The sequence below is a fragment of the Mustela lutreola genome, chromosome 12, assembly GCF_030435805.1.
Source record: "Mustela lutreola isolate mMusLut2 chromosome 12, mMusLut2.pri, whole genome shotgun sequence".
NCBI lineage: Eukaryota > Metazoa > Chordata > Mammalia > Carnivora > Mustelidae > Mustela > Mustela lutreola.
This window is the reverse complement of record NC_081301.1, coordinates 73490300-73510644: the sequence shown is the minus strand read 5'-3', so window position 1 is coordinate 73510644 and position 20345 is coordinate 73490300. Positions and strand designations below refer to the sequence as shown.

Sequence of the window (20345 nt, the reverse complement as noted above, 5' to 3'; positions counted from 1 at the left end):
TCATAGCTCAGACACCCACACAGCCCAGACTCCTGCACAGCCCGGACATCCGCACAGCTCAAAGCTTGGACACGGGCACAGCCCAGACAGCCACCCAGCCTGGACACTGGCACATCTTGGACAACCGGCAAAGCCAGGACACCCACAAAGCCCGCTGCATCCCTGGCCCTGCCCAGCACCCTGCAGAATAAATACTGAATGGACAGAAGTAAGAGATGGAAAATCAGTGCAGATGAAAAACAGAAAAACACTTCTAGAACCCTTTGGTCTTCAGTAAAACACAGTGATAAAAGGTAGTAAAAATAAAAGAAACTTTGTATCTGCATAACTCTGCTCTGGTCACCCTGAGAAAACTACCTCCTCAGAAATAAGTCACCACCTTCTCAGGTGCACAGGAGAAGCCGCCACAGAGAGAAGCAGCCAGGACCCTTCGAATGCTGTAGAAGTCCTACAAGACACACATGCTCGCAGCCTGCACCCAGCCCCGCGGGCCCCTCCCGGCCAGTCACCCCAGCGGGTCTGCACCTTGGCACAGAGCTAACCACACTGGCCTGCCAGCCAGGATGGTCCAGGAGCTGGGGAGAGCTCTCTGGAAACTCTCAGGTAGGAGAAACGACCACAGTCCTTAACGTTAGTCACTTCCTCTTTAGAAAGTCAGTCTTGGAACCAAATGCAGCTAGAGTCGTGGGGAGCAGCCCAGCCCTGAGTTCAAATCCCGCATGAGAACCCAGGAGCCAACCCAGATGGGCCCACACGACCTGCTCACCCACCCCTGACAGCACCGAAGCCCAGGCAAGGCAAGGTGCTTTCAGACCACACACGCCCCTCGGGCCCACTTGCCAGGGAGGCAGGAAGCTCACTGCTGCACAGGCACACTGGCGGTGACAAAGGGGACACAGGCTGCTCCTCCCTCCGCCTCCCCCCTCGATAAGCTTTTCTCTTTCTGGACAGGAAACCCTTAATGTGTCACCGCCATGCCCTCCCGCTTTGCAGGCTGGCCCTCCCGCTTCCCCCACCCCCCACTATAAACGAAATGTTTCTCAAACTTGTTCCTTCACACTACTGCAGCATTAATTTACAGATTTAACACCTAAGTGAAAAGTTCAAAGGTCTAGGTGGAAAAACTGCAAGAAACGAGCCAGGGAGAAGGTCACAAACACAGCTAAGGAAAAGGACACAATTTCAGACACTAACTCTGGAGACCAAAAAAGCGAGCACAGTAGCAGGAAGCTGGGCATTCCCTGGGGGAGGGGCCGCGGAGTCCTTGGGGTCACTCAGGCTCCTCCACTGGGCATTTCAGAGATGAAGGGGAATCTGCCCCTGACAGGCCTTTAGGACCACCTCCTGGCTGTTGGCAGCACCTAGTGGGGGTCTGAGGGGCACTGGAGATCTTGGGAAGTCTTCAGACCCGAAATCATCATCAGCCTTCTGACAACAAAATAAAAGACTGGATTAACACACCCAGTGCCAGCTTTAGGAGAGAACTTTACAAGTGGATCTCCACTAGCTTTTGGCAAAAACTAAAATCTGAGAATCTGTTTTTATTTATGCCCTTTAAAATCTTATTTGATACGTAAACACATATTTAGTGTTAAAAAAAAAAAAAAAAAGTGAGGGACCCCTGGGTGGTTCAGTCGGTTAAGGGTCTGCCTTTGGCTCGGGTCATGATCTCATGGTCTTGGGATCAAGTCCCACACTGGGCTCTCTGCTAGGGAGCCTGCTTCTGCCTCTGCCTGCTGCAAATCGTGCTCTCTCTCAAAAAAAAAAAAAAAAAAAAAAGTATTTCACGGGAAATGTGGTGGCTTAAAAACATGACTCCAGGGGCGCCTGGGTGGCTCAGTGGGTTGAGCCTCTTCCTTAGGCTTGGGTCATGATCTCAGGGTCCTGGGATAGAGTCCCACATCGGGCTCCCGGCTCAGCAGGGAGTCTGTTTCCTCCTCTCTCTCTGCCTGCCTCTCTGCATACTTGTGATCTCTGTCAAATACATAAATAAAATCTTTAAAAACAAAAACAAACAAACAAACAAACAAAAACCCCACATGATTCCAAGCGCTCAGGCGCCAGAGCCCGGTTCCCACCCTTTCCAAACTGGGCTGGCCTTAGTGGCCTATGAATGCTGAAGAAGTGACCCTGCTGACTTCTGAAGCAGTCAGTAAAAAGCCTCATGGGTTGGACCATGTACCCCCAAAATTCATGTCAACGCAGAACCGAAGAATCCCCTTATTTAGAGACAGAGTCTAGGCGGATAGAAAGAAGGTAAAATGGAGTCATGAGAGCAGGGTCAGACTCAGCAGGACTAAAGGGAAGAGGTGAAAGTACAGAGACAGGGCGGCGGACAGCCAGGGGAGGACGGAGGCAGGGGCTGGAGGGACACATCTACGACCAAAGGCTGGAGGCAGACACCGCGGACCAGAACCGGTGAAGGAAGGATCCTCCCCTAAAGCCTTCAAGGGAGCACAGCCCTGCTGACACCTTGGTTTTGAACTTCTATCCTCCAGAACCTAGAAAGAATACACTTCTGTTGTTTTAAGCCACCTGGTTTATGGGACCTTGTTACATGGCCGCTCTGGAAAATGAATATACAAGGGGACAGCTTCCCGCAGGCTCTCTCCTTCCCTCCCCATCAGGACAGCGCCCTAGGAGCCTGGCCTCCAAGCTTCAAGGAGGCCTAGCAGCCACTCAAAAGCCACACAGAAGTGTTGTGGCCTTGACCCCACCATGGTCTCAGGTCACCAACAACAGACACATAAGTGAGGGAAGTTTCAGGCGATTCTGAGCCTTTTGGTCACCCAGAGAGTGAACCGTGGAACAGAGACAAGTTTCCCCTGAGCCCTCCCAACTGCAGATGTATATTAACAAAATAAATGCCAACATGGCTTTAAACCCCTATGTTCCGGGGTCATTTGTGATACAAAAATAGATAAGCAGAACACCACACACACTGTTCTCCTGAATGACATGTGTCTCTTCAGACTCAAAACAGTCACCTGTGCCAATTAGGGATCAAGGTAGACTACGAATGCAAATGCTATGAAATGCTACAAAAGCAAACACTCATGAAGAATGTTCTTGCTGGGGCACCTGGGTGGCTCAGTGGGTTAAGCCTCTGCCTTCGACTCAGGTCATGATCTCAGGGTCCCGGATCGAGTCCCGCATCAGGCTCTGCGCAGCAGGGAGTCTGCTTCCCCTTCTCTGCCTACTTGTGATCTCTCTGTCAAATAAATAAAATCTTAAAAAAATATTCTTGCTGGAAATGGTTACCTCCATGCCCATAAATTGAGAGTTTCTGGGCTTTTTAATGATGTGCAAATACCAGATGTGTTCGAACGTATTTCTCATTTCAAGAACCTCCTTTATGTTCCACCATCTTCATAGCACACCTACGTTTATAGAAGCTTGAGTATAACAATCATTTATAAAAAGATGTAATCTGCACGTTTTAAAAAGGGCATGAGGGGTTCTCAGTGGCTAATCTCAGAGTGATGAAATTACATGGGATTTTAACTTCTTTGTATTTTTAGAACAGTAACAGTATTTCGATAATTTATAAGACAACTTTTTTGAAAGTTACTTAAGGCTACCTTACACAGTCACTTCTGCTGCTTTCAAAAAACTGAAACCCCCCGTCATCTACAGCTCAGGAAGCGACCACACCTGTGCTCCCACCGAGTTCTACAAGTTCTAGAAGTATGCATGAACCTGTCTGCCGACATTCATGCAAATCTTCACCATATCTCCTTCTGCAGCACACCGGGAGGCAGGGAAGAAGGGAGACCGAAGGGGCATCTGGGAGCCTCAGTCCATTAAGTATCTGCCTTTGGCTCAGGTCAGGATCCCAGCATCCTCACCAGGGAGCCTGCTTCTCCCTCCCCCTGCTCGTGTGCTTGCTCACTCTCTCTTTAAAAAAAAAAGGGGGGGGGGATGAAAACAAAAATGTCCATCTTCAAGATTCAGCTGAAGTCTCTTCTGAAGTGTTTATGATAAAAAACGCAGAGGCTTTGGGGGCACCTGTGTGGTTCAGTTGTCAAGCATCTGCCTTTGGCTCAGGTCATGGTCCCAGGATCCTGGGATCAAGTCCCGTGTTGGGTTTCCTGCTCAGTGGGAGCCTGCTTTCTCCCTCTCCTACTACCCCACTCACTGTGAGTGTTTCCCCCGCTCACTGTGTCTCTCTCTGTTAAATAAATAAATAAAATCTTTAAAAGAAGAAAATCAGAGGCTTTGGTTAAGATTAAAAAAAAAAAAGCAGTAGATTTGATTCTTATTATCGAGACAGAATCTGATGGTCAATGCTCTGGCCACTGGACATCTGCAGAAGTTAAGAAATATAAACTATAACCACTAGAATTCAAAATAGTAGGGGGTGAAACCGGTGACGGTGGTTAAGGAGGGCACTTGTCATGAAGAGCATGAGGTGTTTTGTGGAAGTGTTGAAACACTATATTGTACACCGGAAACTAACATAACACTATGTTAACTACACTGGAATTACAATTTAAAAAGAAATTTATCATGGTGGCGATGTTTGGGCAGGAAGGAAAGGAAGGGGTAGAGGAGAACACAGAGGATCTCAACTTGATAATGGTTTTGTTTTACATAATTTCTGGGGGAGGGACACACAGGTATCAGCTTATTATCCCTCTGACTTCTCTTCATGCCCTGTTCCTTCCTACAAACTCTGCTCCCGGGCTCATTCCAGCACCACAGCGAGGCTGCTGGAGCTCACCTGGTGTCTCACACTTGCCCACCCGTTCCAGGTGAACTCGAAGGGGCGCCTGAGAGGCTGGTCTCAGGATGGAGGACCCAAAGACACACCCACATCCCAAGGCTGAGGGAGCTGGCAATCTTGGGGAAAAAAAGTGAGCAGGAAGTTTGCAACTTGGCCCATCTTCTAAAAACTGTCAAGGATTCTAGTAATGCAGGTAAAGATATCAGAAATACCTTAGAAAAATCAGTATCCACATCCGTTACTTTGTAACCACACTGCCAGATTATTTTTAAAGAATTCTCTAACTTCATCATAATGCCCTCCATTTTAAAGTCATTTCATTGAGAAAGAGTAAAAAAAAAAAAAAACAACAACAAAAATGAAAACCCTGATATGGCAATTTTATTTTTAAGAGTGCAATACTGCAAAACACCCAGTAGCTCCCCCATGGGTCTCCAGATGAACCCCCCCACACCTCCGCTTCTCTGGGATCTGAGCATTTGGAGAAAACCGTGCACCCACACGTGTGTGTACCATCTTTCAGAAAAATTCAGTATTCTCCCAGGCCCAACACCTGTAGAGTCAGACCCAGCGTATTTTTAAAATCTGTGTGTGTTTGCACAAGCTCCCGGGTGACCGTGATGTGCTGCCTGGCAAGGCCGGTTTTCTCTGAAATAAACAACCAAGTTCTTAAGCGCCAACAGGATAAGCTGAACGGAGAACTCCGCACCACTGATCACTGCCTAGCAACAGAGGCTTTCACAGGGAGCACAGCTACCCCACTACACGGTGACCTCGTCATCCATGGCCCAATTCAGAATCAAAGAGCGAAAAGGGAAAGACAGCCTAGAAGCAAAGGAAACCCGGACTTGGCCCGTGGCTCTCCCACAGAACAGGACACTCAGCCTTTCCACCAGAGTTCAACCTCTATCATTCAAACCCGTGCTGTTCAAGATTTGGCCACTTATATGTATTTAAAACTGAGTAAAATTCACAATTCAGTTCCTCGGACCCACCAGCTACATTGTGGGTGTTCAATAGCCATACGTAGCCAGGACACCGCACAGCAGAGCACAAACGGGACACTTCCCTCCTCATGGGGAATTCTACCACACAGTGCTGGCCCGAAGCATTCCATTCACAACCCCATCATCCGTGGTGGGTTTGGCCTTCGGGCTTCTGTCCACACCCCCATGTGATGGCTACAACACCCACCAGGGCAACAGTGCCCACCCAAGGTGGGGTAAGGTTCCAGGAGGTCAGAAATATCTAGGCATGTGACATGTGACGTTTTGCAAATCGCCCCCACCCAGAGATGCTGACCCCCACCCAATCCTCCCATGGCTGAGAAGCTCTATTCCACCACCAGATGATTCTTCAACATTCTGAAAAAGAGCCTCATTCCAATTCACACACGTGCTGACCTCCTAAGTGGGGGAAAAAAAGAAAAAAAAAAAAAGAGAGAGAGAGAGAGAAGGTACTGGTATGGCGGACCAGCCCTACTTCTCCGGAACTGCCTGGCTATAGAGAATCTGGTATTTTAATGCCTGAGAATTTAGAAATGGGGCCAAAAGAGAAGGAGCTGGACTACCGTGTTCTTTTGAAGCATGGAGATAAATATAGGATCCCATCACCTAACTTCAACAACTATGGACTCAGGCCAGCCTGGTACCCTGTGGCCCTGTGTTATTTAGGGATGGAGAATTCTGGAGGACCACCCTCCCCCCACCATGGCCCTATATCTGCACAGAGCAGAGGGAGGCCCCCCTGTGTGGGCTCTCAGGGGTCTAGGCCTCCACCTGGGGGAAGGCTTACAAACTCTGAGCTGAAGCACCAGTCTCATGAGGCTGCCGAGACAAATCCAGGACACCATCCCTGGGGAAAGCTTAGTCCGGGGTCTGGTTAGAATCAGCAACACTGGTTCTAATGGCCACCCCAGCATCTTTTCATCCTTTCCTAAAAGTAGGGCAATTTTGTTCCATGATATCAATTTGGAAGTTTTAAAAAAAAAGTCCACCTTCCCCCCACCCCAAAAATAGTGTTATCACTTCTGATGTTGTGGTTTACGACCATCTCTATCTTGATCCACTGCTGTTACTACAATTACTGGGACTAGTTGTAATAACACCAGCTCCCAGTTTTTGAGCTGCTGGTCCACGTCAAGCATTGTGTCAAGCCCTGTGTAAATATTATCTCACCAAATCCTCACAGTGTGGCTGTGAGGGGAATTCTGTTGCTCTCCTCACTGGAGAGCTAAGAAAACGGACCCAGAGAATTTAAGTGACTTGCCTAAAATCATAGAGCTGAGGAAAACAGGATTTGAACCCAGGTCTGCCTGAATGGACAGCCTATGCATTTTACCACCACATCAAGCTACAGCTAAACTCCTCCTGGAGCTAAGGGACTAGCCCCCACCCTCAAATTAGAAGAACTTTCTATCACATATTTTAAAAGTTAAAAACGTTCTTCCCCAGTGGCTCTCTGTCCCGCTTTCAAATACATATTTCACCCTCTTGACTGGGACTTCCGAATTTTCAATATGTAAGCTGCTTACTGCAAATACAACAGCCTTTCCCACCCCATTCCCAAGCAGTTTGGAGTGGAGGGGGTGGGAGAGCTAAGCCCCCTTTCAGAAAGAAGCCATAAAGCTGAAGCATTAAGAACCAAGGTGAAACAGTCACCTCATTTCTGGCTGGAAGATGTTCCCACTCGTCTCTTTATCTACAGAGAAAGATGTTCAGAAAATAGCTCCTCTATCATATTTCAAAGAATTCCAAGTTTGTGCTGTTATCTCCACGTCAGATTGTACTCAAATGGACCAGCATCTCTATCTTGAGGACCCGCCGGTGGGATGATGCTCCACCGGCTGCATTACCAGGAATTCTCTCGGACAAACGCTTCTGTGCCCAGCGCGCTCTGCAGGCTCTGCCCACCCAATACGGAAGCCCGGTTGTTTGCAGCCCATTTCACAGGGGTCTGGAGCCAAAGTAGTGCAAACGCCACCAAAGCCGAATGCCCATGAGCTGAAATTCACCTGCAGCTGCTTTTCCTTCTCCCCACCCAAAATATGCGCCCGCACTTTCATGCAACACACTGAAATCCCGGAAGCTTGGAGGAGAACGAATGAGAGATTATCACTCCCCAAGTTTGGGATTTCGCAGGGCAGTGGAATTTCGGAAGCATCTGGTAGACTGACGGGAGTTACGAAAACAGATGCGAGCGATAAGCCAACACCTCACACAGCCACACAGCCATACTATCTTCTATCGCTACCATTTCAAAAAGGAAAAATTTTTAAGTAAAAACCAAAAAAAAGCCAGAAGCTCAGATAAAAGACAATGCTTCCTCAGAAAGAGAGTAGAACTTCCAGGCACGGACACATGGATGTACGGGGTGTGGTGGCAGCAGACAGTTCAGGAAACGCGCTCCTCACGTTCCTCCCTCCCGGAGGACGGGACAGCTTCTAGCCCACAGCTGGGCCGGGAGGAAGCACTCAACCAGCCCACACCAGCCCCTCCCAGCCACCCCTGGCCCAGCAGGGGAGCCCATCTCAGCCCAGGCCCTCCCTCCCACACTGCCCAGTAACCAGGCAGCAGGCAGCGGCCAGACACGGTCTCTGCATGTCCTACAGCCCAGACTAAAATCCTGCCAACTTTGCTCCTGGAGAATAAACTCTACTTTCTCCCAGAAACAAGCTTGAAAGGGATCTGTCTGTGCACACACTGGGAGCCACGTCTACGTCCTACTGCAGTCGGTTCCGGGGGACTGAAGGAGTATAAATAGTGTCATCCGCAACTAGGGGACATTAAGAAGCACTTCACTATAAAATGGGAACCATCTTCAGAGAAGAACACATGTGTGAACACGGTACAGTAGCCCGCCAATGAAGAGAGCATTTCTCTAAATCAAAACCATGCGAGCGATCACCTTCCACGCGTCAGAATGGCTAAGATCAAAGAGACGAGAACTAAAGGTGCTGCTGAGGATGTGGACAGACGGGAGCCTCGTGCGCAGCAGGTGGGAAGGCGTGCGGGTGCAGCCGCGATGGAAAGTGGGATGCAGCTTCCTCAAACAAGTAAAAGTGGAACGACCGTATGATCCAGCAATCCCACTTCTGGGCATCTACCTGAACAGAAACACTACTCTGAATGGATACATGTACCCCACGTGCCCTGCAGCATTATTCACAACAGCCAAGGGAGGGGGGCAGCCCAAGTGTCCATCGACAGATGAACGGATAAAGTACATACACACACACACACACACAAACACACAAGAATACTACGCAGTCACAAAAAAGCAGGAAGTCTTGCCATTTGTGACAACACAGATGGACTTGGAGGACATTACACTAAGTGAAATAAATCTGAGAAGGGCAAACACGCTGTAGGATTTCACATACATGTGGAAAGGCCCACGGATGGAGAACAATCCAGGGGTGGCCGGAGGGGAAGGGCTGGGGGTCAGGTAACGCAGGGGAAGGGGATGAAGAGGGACCAACGTGCAGGCCTAAAGACAGGGAGACAGGGATGCACAGAACAACGCAGGGAACCGCTGACACGTGACCCGCTCCCCCTCATCACATGAACACCATCCCCACCGCTCCCCCTCCCAGCCGAAGAACTCAGCGGTGTCCCAACTGGCATCTGGAACAGAACTAAGGGGGATCTAAGGGGGGTCTTGCCTTTTCGTCCTGGTAGATCTTGTTGACGCTCTCCAGCTGCGAGTCGTGGCTGGACTGGATCCGGTCGAGCTGCTCCCGCTGCTTTTCCAGCTCCCCCTGGAACTCGTTCTTCTTCAGCTCCACCGCGCCTCTCTCCGCAGCGGCCCTGCGGACCCGGCCCTCCAGCTCCAGGATCCGGGTCTAGAAGGACAGCACAGAACACGAGGGGAAACCCCAAGCTGTCCCTGGAGACCTGGCCACTGGAAGGAGCTCCCTCTGAGAAGCCGGCTCTGGGGCCCAGAGCCAGCAGTAAGCCCTTTGCTGGAGGTGTGCTCCGGGGCCCCGTGGGCAGTGCTGCCGGGCCCTCCTGGGTCCCCTCCCCAGCCCCCCACTCCCCAGCTCCCATTCCACTCCTTCCTCACCAGGCAGCAGCCTGGGGCCAGACACGTTCACTGCATGTCCTGCAAAGCCCAGATGGAATTTCTGCCAACTCTGCTCCTGGAGAATAAATTCTTCCCCACAAAAATGTGCCTGAAGGGGTTCTATTAAGAGCAATCTTGGAAATCAACTGTACAGAAGCTATAATTTTTCCCAGAGAAACCATATTACAAATAGAGGAAGTCACTTCTCTGGGCTTCTTGGGCACCCCAGCTTATCTCCCAGGAAATCCCAAAAAGTCCCTCCCGGAGACTCTGAGGCCTGAAGGAGGGAAATCCATGAAGTGCCTCGTACTTCCCCAGGTGCTCAAATATTTCGTTCCGTTGCCCTCCCGCTGACAGAGCACTCAACCCTTGGCAGACAAAACCTCCCAGAACAGATTCAGTTCTCTAACTCAGGACCCCAAGCCCGCGCCTGCCCGGAGACCAGCTCCCACGGAAGCTCCCAGGAAAACGTGGCTGCCTGGGGCCTGCTGGGACAGGGCAGGGTTTCAGGGCTGAGAGCCCCAGCTCTGGGGGAGAGGAAAGGCTGGGCTGGAATCCCTGCTCCTGGGGTACTGCCCCCATCTGTGTCAGGATCTGCGTGCCTGGGAAGGGGGGAGATGAAGTCCCAAGCTCACAGAGTTTGTTTTGTGTCCTAGAGCAGAGCGTGTATATAACGCCCGGTTAAAGAAAAATCACTCAGACACTTGTGAACACGGGAAGGAAAACTTCCTTCAAGGCTCCTGCAACAGGGGTCTGTTCAGGAAGGAAGAGAACCGGTTCCATTCTGAGGCAGCTAAGGGTTTGCAGCCAACAGCAGAGTGAGGAGCCATTTGGGGGGAAAGTGTTAAGAGGGGATCTCAAGGGCAGGGAGATTTCTTGCTCGAGGCAGGCAAAGGGCTCAGACATCAGCAAGAGGGAGGAGGTGCCTGATCAGATACTGGGGGGTAGAGAGGACTCAGCCAGAAAGAATTCTTTGCTAAGTGGGCTGGGCAGGCTAAAGGCGAGATGGCAGGATGGCGGGGGAAGCCAAGACGGAGGCCTAGAGAAGAGGGGTCAGAGATGCCGGACTGAAGTCTGGTCAAGGAGAGTGCCTGTCCCAGCTCAGCCCTGTCTGACCCACAATACACAACCATAAATGGGAAAGCTAAAATTACCGTCCTTGAGTGAGGACTTGAACTACTGGCACCTGTAGAAACACACTTCCCATACCCGTTACCCAAATATACTTCCAACACCACTCTGAGATCTGGTGTGGACTGGAGGACCCAACGGCCGTCGGGGTGACGAAGCAAGCGGCCTTCCCAGAACCAGCCCAAGGGGATCCATGAAAAACCCTTCACTCCCAGGCCAAGCAGAGAGGGGGACGTTCTGGGAGCCATCCTAAGTCACAGAGAGGTTCTCTCCTACCCAAGTGCAGAGTGGATGTGGAGAGTCTGGCCTGGGTGGGGTGGGGGATGTGGGGAGCCCCAACCTCGAGACACATAGTGCACAAGTCGCTGAGCGGGATGCCTTAGGGAGCGGTGGACACCAGGGCCCTGGGACTCCACCACCCAGCCACCTTAAACATGGGGAGACGCTCATGCTCCCAGACGAGCCAGGCACCTGGAGATCGACGCTTCGGGAGCTGGCGATCCAGTAGTTGAAGCCCAGGACAATGATGCAGGCCACCAGGGCAGCCAGCACGAGGGGCGGCGACTTCATGCTCCGGCGCCCGTTTCCCAGTCCCATCATCTCAAAGGCTGGGGCGAATCTGACAAACAAAACAAGCAAAGAAGCCTTTGTGCTCGCAGTGCCGCCCTGGGAGCAGATCGTGTCCATCCCCATCGCCAGCAGGAGGTGTCTGTGCCTCCAAATGTGAACCTGCGGGAAAGAGAAGACCACCAGCAGGCCGGCCCCCTAGGACAGGCTGCTAGGAGGGAGCACGGCCCTGGGAATCACTGCCTGCAGGGAATGTCTCCTGCACATCAGTTTCCTCTTCTGTAAAATGGTGTTAAGTGCTTTCCCCACCCTCCCCACCCCTTTCTCCCTGCTGCCTCCAGGACAGGTTAAGAAGGAATCAACTCTGTGAACAGCAACAGCAAATGTTAAATGCTTCCACATCACTTTAGGGGGAAAAAAACCCATTTCTCACTGCTCCCCAAAGAGGCCTTTTTTATTTAAGTCCTAACAAGGGAGGGCTTTTCACCTTGTAGAGAATTACGAAGGACACCCAAATAAAGGTTTGTTGTGCAAAGCCAGAAAGCACCCCGGAGGAGTGTGGATGCTCACTGAGGAAGTCACAGTCAGCGTGGACCCCCCACTCACACACACATGCAGGGTGCTGCCGGCAGGCGGGCGGTGCCAGCCCAGGTTTCCTCTGAACGCTTGCTGCTCTCCCAGTACAGGCCATCCGCGTTAGCTAGAGAGCTGCAGAGAGCATTACCTCTGCAGAGAAAGCCAGACACGGCTTACAAAAGGGAGGGGACCAAGTTTGTTCATGGACTTCAACCCAAGACCAGGTCTGCCTGGATACCAGCCCCAGAACCAAGCACAAGGAAAGCCGACCTTCCCACGAGGCGGGTAAAACAGGCCTTATCAGAGGAACGGTGGCAGGCACCACAAAGGGCATCTCTGTGAATAGGGCCTCTTTTATGCCAGGTGTGGCCCACAGTGCAGGAAAGACCTCCCAGGGACTCAACCTCCAGGTTAAAGTTCATTCAAGCGGGAACAGAGCAGAGTCCACAGGACCAGTTTTCCCCCTCAGGTGTTCCTGGTTAGGCGAGTCCCTGGGAGACCGCTTCCATAATAATCAGGTAGTAGTGTGGATGTCTAAATGGGGTAAATGAGCGCTGCCTGGAATCACCTGAAATAAAGGACCATCAGAATTCCGAAGCACAGAACTACCTCAGCTTCCCTCGCCAGCCGCTGGTCTTTCAGGGTGAGAGAGGAGAAAAAACTAAAAATCCATTATCAGTGGAAATCAGCAAGCCCCATACATATGAAAGGAGAGTAATGCTCAGAAATACTAAACTTCTAGAAAATTCTGTATATCTGCGGATACATGTCCTGTCTCCACTGCCTTATATCTGATTCTGATCACAAAACAGTCTTTTTCACTCTTTTCATACTTCAAAAAATATATATAAAACTACAAACACAACTGGGGAGAAAAGCTGCACAGTAAAGTGTGAAATTTAAAGTCTCCCTAATGGCGGCATCCTCCTATTCCAGTGGCTCTCGACCCTCCCAGGACGCCAGCATCACCTGCGACGGGGGCGTGGGCCCTACTCCTCCACTTCCAATTCAAGGGCTGTAGAAAAAGGCCAGGTGTTGGCCCTTCTAATATGCAGCAAGTCTTCTAGATGTTTCTTGATGCTTATACAAGCATCAACATACATGTTTTTAAATCGAAACAAGAGCATTCACACTGTCTTGTAAATGTCAGGAGTCACTTAATCATACTTCTTATCACACTTTTCCTCGTGGCAAATTATAGCTTGCTCTTTTCTCTCCAAAGTCCTGGAGGGGGCTCCACTGTGTGCCAGCATTTATTTAACCAGTCTCCTACAGAGGGCAATTCGGCTTATTTCCAACCACACTGCCAAGAACACCCTTGACATCCACACCTGTGTTTGCAAACTTCTATCCAGGTGTGCGAGCCCTTACACACAACTCTGAAACCCCAATGCTCTAGAAGCATTTTGGACAACTAAACAAGGGAACGGTGAGTGAAGGACATATAGGAACCTTCTGCACTATGTTTGCAACTTGTTCATAAATCCAAACCTAAACTAAATCCAAATCTAAACTAAAAAATTGATAGATCTTACTCAATTGGCTTTCAAAGCACTTCCAATAATTTACCCTCTCACTACTAGTATGAGAACTGTTTTCTCACACAGTAAAACCAAAATAAAACTTTTTAATGTTTGGCAATCCCATCAGTAATGATATTTTAAAATAAATCTCTTGGTGGACACAGCTGGCTCAGTCCATATAGCATCTAACTCTTGATCCTGGGATGGTGAGTTTGAGCCCCATGTGGGGCATAGAGCCTACTTTAAAAAAAAAAAAAAATTCTTTAGTTATGAACATAAATGAGCACCTTTTCATTTACTGGCCATTTGTTCATTTGGTGAAATGCCTTTTTATATTCTCTGCCTATTTTTAACCTTGGGTGTTCATCTTGTTGATTTGTAAGAGCTCTTTGTATGTTAAAGATAAATAAATCTTTGGTCTTTCATGGCAATGGTCTTTCATGGCAATAGCTTTTATTCTCAATTTTTCGTTTGATCTTTGAAATTTTTTGCCCATGGTTTTTGGTTATCAGTGGTGTTTTTAAGACACTCTAATCTTGCCAATCTTTATTTTACTGTTTCTGGATTTTGTTTGTACTCAGGAAGACATTTCCACTCTAACTTTAGAAATACAAATTTGCCCATCTCTCCTCTCAACACACCTATGGTCTCATATATTTAAATCTTTCATCCACTTAGAATTCCCTTTTAATGTTAAGAATAAAAAATACCAAAAAAATCATGAAGTTTTGGTTTTATGTGTGTGCATGTGTGTAATGGCTAGCCAGTTCTGTCAGCACTCCTTATGGAAAAATCTATTTTTACCTTTGAAAGCCTATCTTTGTCTATACTTAATTCCCTAGCAATATACTTCTAGAGGAGGGGTCCTTTTATGACCTTTTATTTTATTCCAGCAGATATAAGTCAATGGATCGGTATACTACAAATCTGAAAAGAGTAAAAACTCAATTCTCACTTCAGAGAAGTATTCAGATGATCATTCAAAATGCTCCTTTCTTGAGCCAGCCAATGAAAATGTAGTGGACAGTTATGATAAGACAGGCGCCATGCTGACACCGAGCAGCTCAGGGAAGTGTTAAGAGAACAAACTCTGGGACCTACTGGCCAGTGTCGGACCCTAGTTCCACCTCTTAGGGACCACAAGACCTATCTGAGCATCACTGTCCTCCTCCTAAGGATACCTGAGAATTAAATGAGTTAAGATATAAAAAGTGCTTAGAACTACAACTGGCAAGTAGTAATTGCTCAATAAATTTCAACTTATTCTTCTTATTATTATTATTAGAGATGGAAAGATGAATAAGAAATCATTTCTAGATCTAGTGTTTTCCCCATTTTATGAAGAAAAGGTGATGAATGTCACTCTTCTACCAGCCTTTCTACTTTATGGGAACCAGGCTTGTGCTTAGTCCTATGGATGCCACTCTCTGTGCAGCAGCGGTAACTCCCACCCTCTGGGGCTGTCTCCCTGCCATGGCAATGGGACATCCCAGATAGGACCACAGTATGACAAAAAGGGGTTCCAGGAAGCCAAACACGATTCTGGTCTCCAAAGCCCCTCACTATGGCCCAGCCCTTGGCTGGCCAGGAAGGTATGCAGCCGCCCAGAGGGCACAGTTAGGGGAGCTCGAGGCTCCCAATGGACACAGGGCTGGCCAGCTAAGGCGAGCAGGAGGAAGAGAGACCAGCACCGAACCTCTGGGTGGCAAGGTACTGCAGCACTGACTTCCAGGACTGTAGAAACTCCTGCAACTGAAAACAAAAGGCCAGACACAGGTAGGAAATGAAGACTAGGGCAGTAACTCAGAGCCAGAGCTTACAGGTTCAGATACATGAAGGCTCTCCTGCCCCCACCTTAGTTCTGTGGACCTAGGCAAGAAGGCAGGAGACATACTGCATCGGGTGTACTAATAATCATTATAACTGAGGCTCCAGAATGTGTTTTGTCTCATATTTGATTGTCAGTATCTGACATACCGAAAAATGATTAACTCTAATCAGCTAAACTCTGTGAAAGCCCAGGTTTCCCTGGAGAAAAAGGAAGTGGATGTTTCTGCATTAAAAGTGTCTTGGTAAACTGGAAATGTGAAGAAACTGCTCAGTCCTTCCTACTGGCTTAATTCAAAAAAATCCAACCTGGGGAGCCTGGGTGGCTCAGTGGGTTAAGCCTCTGCCTTCGGCTCAGGTCAAGATCTCAGGGTCCTGGGATCGAGTCCCATATCAGGCTCTCTGCTCAGCAGGGAGCATGCTTCCTCCTCTCTCTCTCTCTCTCTGCTTGCCTCTCTGCCTGCTTGTGATCTCTCTCTCTGGGTCAAAAAAATAAAAGAAAATAATTCAATCTACTGGCTAAAATTATTATTTGCATGTTAGACAAAAATTTTTTTGGAAAAGAAACGAAACCTCTAATTACTTTAAAAAAAAGAAAAGAAAAGAAAAAGCACCTGAAAATGAGCAACCTGTCAAATATACTGGCCCCTTGAACCTGCTGGTTAAATACTTTTATTTTTTCTCATTTCCTTATTTCTATGTAGGTTTTGTTTGTTTGTTTGTTTTAAGAGAGCCAGAAGAGAGCACTCAAACTGGGGCAGGATAGGCAGAGGGAAAGAGAAAATCTTTTTTTTTTTTTTTTTAAAGATTTCATTTATTTATTTGAGAGACAGCATAAGTAGGAGGTAGGGCAGAGGGAGAAGCAGACTCCCCACTAAGCAGGGAGCATTGACACCTGGGATCATGACCCGAGCAGAAGGCTGCGGCTTCATGGACCGAGCCACCAAGGCGCCCTGGAGAGACAGAATTTTAACCAGATTCTACACTCGGTGCAGAACCTGATGTGGGGCTCAATCTCGTGACCCTGAGACCATGACCTGAGCTGAAATCAAGAGCACAACCAATGGAGCCAACCGGGTGCCCCAATAATTTATTTTTAAGTAATTTCTACACACAGCGTGGGGCTCGAACTTACAACCCTAAGATCAAGAGTCACATGCTCTACGGCCTGGTAGGTCTTTAGTCACACAAGCAAATACTGTACATGAGAGCAATCGAATCAGAGCAGCGTGTTATAACAACGTGACCCCTGCAGAAACAATACAGCTGCTCTAGCCGAAGAGTTGCACCTTCCTTCCTTCTCTGAGGAAACGGCCTCACCTGGACCTTGGAGAGTCTGAGCAGGAAGTCCACAAGCCCCTCAGCAGCGAGCAAACAGGCCTGAGAACGCCCTGTTCCGCACAGGTGAAGGATTCGGTCACCAACATTTTTCTGAGGGTTTAAAAATACTCTGCCATGCCCCAAGAATGTCCCCACGCCAGGGGTCAGCATACCAGGCCCACAGGCCCTCAGAGGCCTGTTCTGTAAACACAGCCACAGCTGTTTTCTGGCTACGCAGAAGAGCTGATCCAAAGCTACTCGTGGGGTTATTATTCGGACTCTGCGGGTCAAAATACTAATTATCTGGTCCCTTAGAGAAGTTTATCAACTCCTGCTCTAAACCATGAGGGTTGAATGACCAGGTCCACAGCATTCTCCTTCAATTGCTCTAAAAGCTTACAAGGAAGTGCAGAAAATCTCTCACTACCCTAATCCCCAATTATAAATATCATGTTTCCCCAACTCTGGAGTCTGATAGTTTATAAATGAAAAAACTTCAACAACATGGTGATCGCTCTTAATAACACTGTACTGTGTATCTCAAAGTTGCGAAAAAGAGTACATCTTACAAGTTCTCACAGTAAGGAAAAAATGTTGTAACTGTGGTGACAGAGGTTAACTAGATTTATTGTTCTCAACATTTTGCAACACACGCCAATCCTGAATCGTTACGTTGTAACCTAAGACTAGCATATGTCCGTTTTTTGAAGAAAAAACTTTTAAAGTTCATGTGCATGACAGGGTCCCTGAGTGGCTCAGTCAGTTTGGCCTCTGCCTTCGGATCAGGTCATGATCCCGGGGTCCCAGGATTGAGTCCCACACTGGGATTCGTGCTCAGCAGGGAGTCTGCTTGTCCTTCTCCCTCTGCCCCTCCCCCACCCCTCCACCCCTACTCAGGCTTGCTCTCTCCCTAACCCACTCTCCCCTTCCCCGACCTTTCAAATAAATAGTTTTTAAAAATTCATGTGCGCGTTTAGTATTATGCAGTGGAAATACCAAAGTGCGAGATGGATAAGTGAAAATGAATGAGAGGAACCAAATTCTTTTTTTTTTTTTTAAAGATTTTATTTATCTGACAGAGAAAGCGCGCACAAGTAGGCAGAGCGTCAGGCAGAGGGAGAGAGACAAACAGGCTCTCCACTGAGCAGGGAGCCTAACGTGGGGCTCGATCCCAGGACCCCGGAATCATGACCTGAGCCGAAGGCAGCCACTTAACCGACCGAGCCACCCAGGCGCCCCAAGAGTAACCAAATTTTATCCTGTTTTTTCCAACACTTGAAATTTTCTGAAGAAAGGCCACCTCCCATGTGGATGCCAAGACTACATCTTGGCAGGAACTCCCGAATTTTTCTCCAGTTCAAGAGTTGCCCAACTGCAGCCCAAAGGCAGAATCCTGCCAGCCACCTGTTTCTGTACACTGCCCATAAGCCTAGTTCTCAGTTTGTTTTGTTTTTAAAGATTTTATTTATTTATTTGACAGAGAGAGATACAGCAAGAGAGGGAACAGAAGCTGGGAGAGTGGGAGAGGGAGAAGCAGGCTTCCCGCTGAGAGCAGGGAGCCCGAAAAGGGGCTCCATCCCAACACCCTGGGATCATGACCTGAGTCAAAGGCAGACATTTAACAACTGAGCCACCCGGGCACCCCAAGTTTTCAGTTTTTAAGGGTTGAAAAAAAAAATCGAAAGAATAGTTCATATGTGAGCAGCACATGAAGTTAAAATTTGGACGTCCATAAATTAAGTTTTATTAGGACAGGACGACTCTTCATTTACACCTTGTCTGCGGCTGTCAGACTGTAAGAACTGAGTCCGCCAGCAGGGCACAGCCTCCCGGAGGGCAAAGATGCTCCATAAGGTGAGGGAAGAAAATCCTAGAGTTAACATTAATTTGTATCCAAAAGTGTGAGAGCAACTACATTTCCGTAATTTAACTATCAGATAAAAATAACTTGCAAGTACATACATATACTAATTATATTAATTATTTTATGCTACATTACATTTTGCTAATTCTATTATACACCATAAAATAAATACTAACAGTGGTCATGAGAGTAGAAACTGACTCTGCATTTTAAGTCTCTCTGTTGAAGGTCAACAAGTCACCACCCTCTGAGGGGCCTGAGGAACTCCTCTGACTCGGTTCGGCACTGAGCACAGTGCGGTGGGCGGAAAAATTCTAACTACACTAAACCTTACAGAGACTACGAAGCTTTACCATTCTTATAAAAGGCACGAACTGAATTTCCTCTGATAAATGTAAGCATGGGCAAACACAAACCCCCCGCTGGAAAGGCACAGGTTTCTCACGCAGTTCCACGTTAGCCACGTCACAAAGTAAAACCTATGGTGATACAATCAAATCTGACAAGAAACAGGCCAAAAACACTTAAAATTCAAGGAGTATATGAAAGAGGGGTCTACCCCCACTGTCACTAATCCAGCCCTGAGGGTATCCTGGGCCTTGAGATACGAGACCTTAACAACAGGACATGCACCTAATTGATAAATTTGCAACATACAGGCCAGGGCTAACCATTTGTTTAATTGAGATGACTGATATGTAACACTGAATTAATTTTAAGTTTTTGCTTTTTATTTCTTATTATTTATTTTTAAGATTATTTATTTATTTGACAGAGAGACATCACAAGTAGGCAGAGAGGCAGGCAGAGAGAGAGAGAGGAGGAAGCAGGCTCCCTGCTGAGCAGAGAGCCCGATGCGGGACTTGATCCCAGGACCCTGAGATCATGACCTGAGCCGAAGGCAGCGGCTTAACCCACTGAGCCATTTGACAGAGAGATGGTGAGAGAGGAAACACAAGCAGGAGTGTGAGGAGAAGCAGGCTCCCTGCTGAGCAGAAAGCCTGATAAGGGGCTGATCCCAGGACCCCAGGATCAGGATCGTGACTTGAGCCTAAGGCAGATGCTTAATGACTGAGCCACCCAGGCACCCCAAGTTTTTCTTTTTTCAAGTAATGATAAAGATCAAAAAACTTTGGAAACCACAGCAAACTACCGTCTGTATCAACATGATCAGATTATATAGTACTCTTACATATCTTTTCCTCCTGTCAGGCATTAATTAATCTTTAAAATATTAGCTAGGAGAAGTTCTATTAAAGTTCTTATAAAAATAAGAGCAAAATATTATCACAATCAGAGAAGGCATGATCTTTTTTTTTTTTTTTCTGGAAGTGTAGGAAATTACTGTGTGAAACAAAGTAGACTCCCTGGGAACCTGGTAAGCATTTCTGAAACTTCAAGCCAAGTTTTCTCATGTAATGTCATCAGTAACTGGAAAAGTCTAGAAAAGAAAATGACCACAATCTAAGAATGTTTTTTGCTAGAGGAAGCGGGAAGCAGGCAAATGAAAATACCACTCACACTTTTCAAAGGTGAGACAAAACATATCAAGACCATTCTTCCTACTTTTGTGGGCACGCACACACACGCACGCACACGCACATACACACACAAAACCAAACCGAAACAAAAAACTAAGACTTTGTTTTAGCTTTTTTTTTTTAAACAACAACCAAAAAAGAAGTGTTTCTTTTTTCATTATCCCAGTGAGGGATGTTACTTCTCACCTTAGGTCGTTAAAAAGGTA

The 20345-nt window shown here is 47.8% G+C and overlaps 1 protein-coding gene across 4 annotated transcripts in view; it reads right to left on the bottom strand.

Annotated features, from left to right (window-relative positions):
• Nucleotides 1-20345, bottom strand: part of GOLM1 (golgi membrane protein 1) — a 58145-nt gene that overhangs the window by 35332 nt on the left and 2468 nt on the right. For 2 of the 4 annotated variants that reach the window (XM_059142473.1, XM_059142472.1), the window contains exons 2-3: nt 11393-11540; nt 9390-9569 (exon numbers count right to left, since the gene is read on the bottom strand). In XM_059142473.1, the coding sequence (XP_058998456.1) occupies nt 9390-9569; nt 11393-11521 (309 nt within the window). In that variant the 5' untranslated portion in view covers nt 11522-11540. Of the gene's footprint in view, nt 1-9389; nt 9570-11392; nt 11541-12094; nt 12119-20345 lie in introns of those variants that run through there. The other 2 variants (XM_059142471.1, XM_059142470.1) reach the window with 2 other exon arrangements.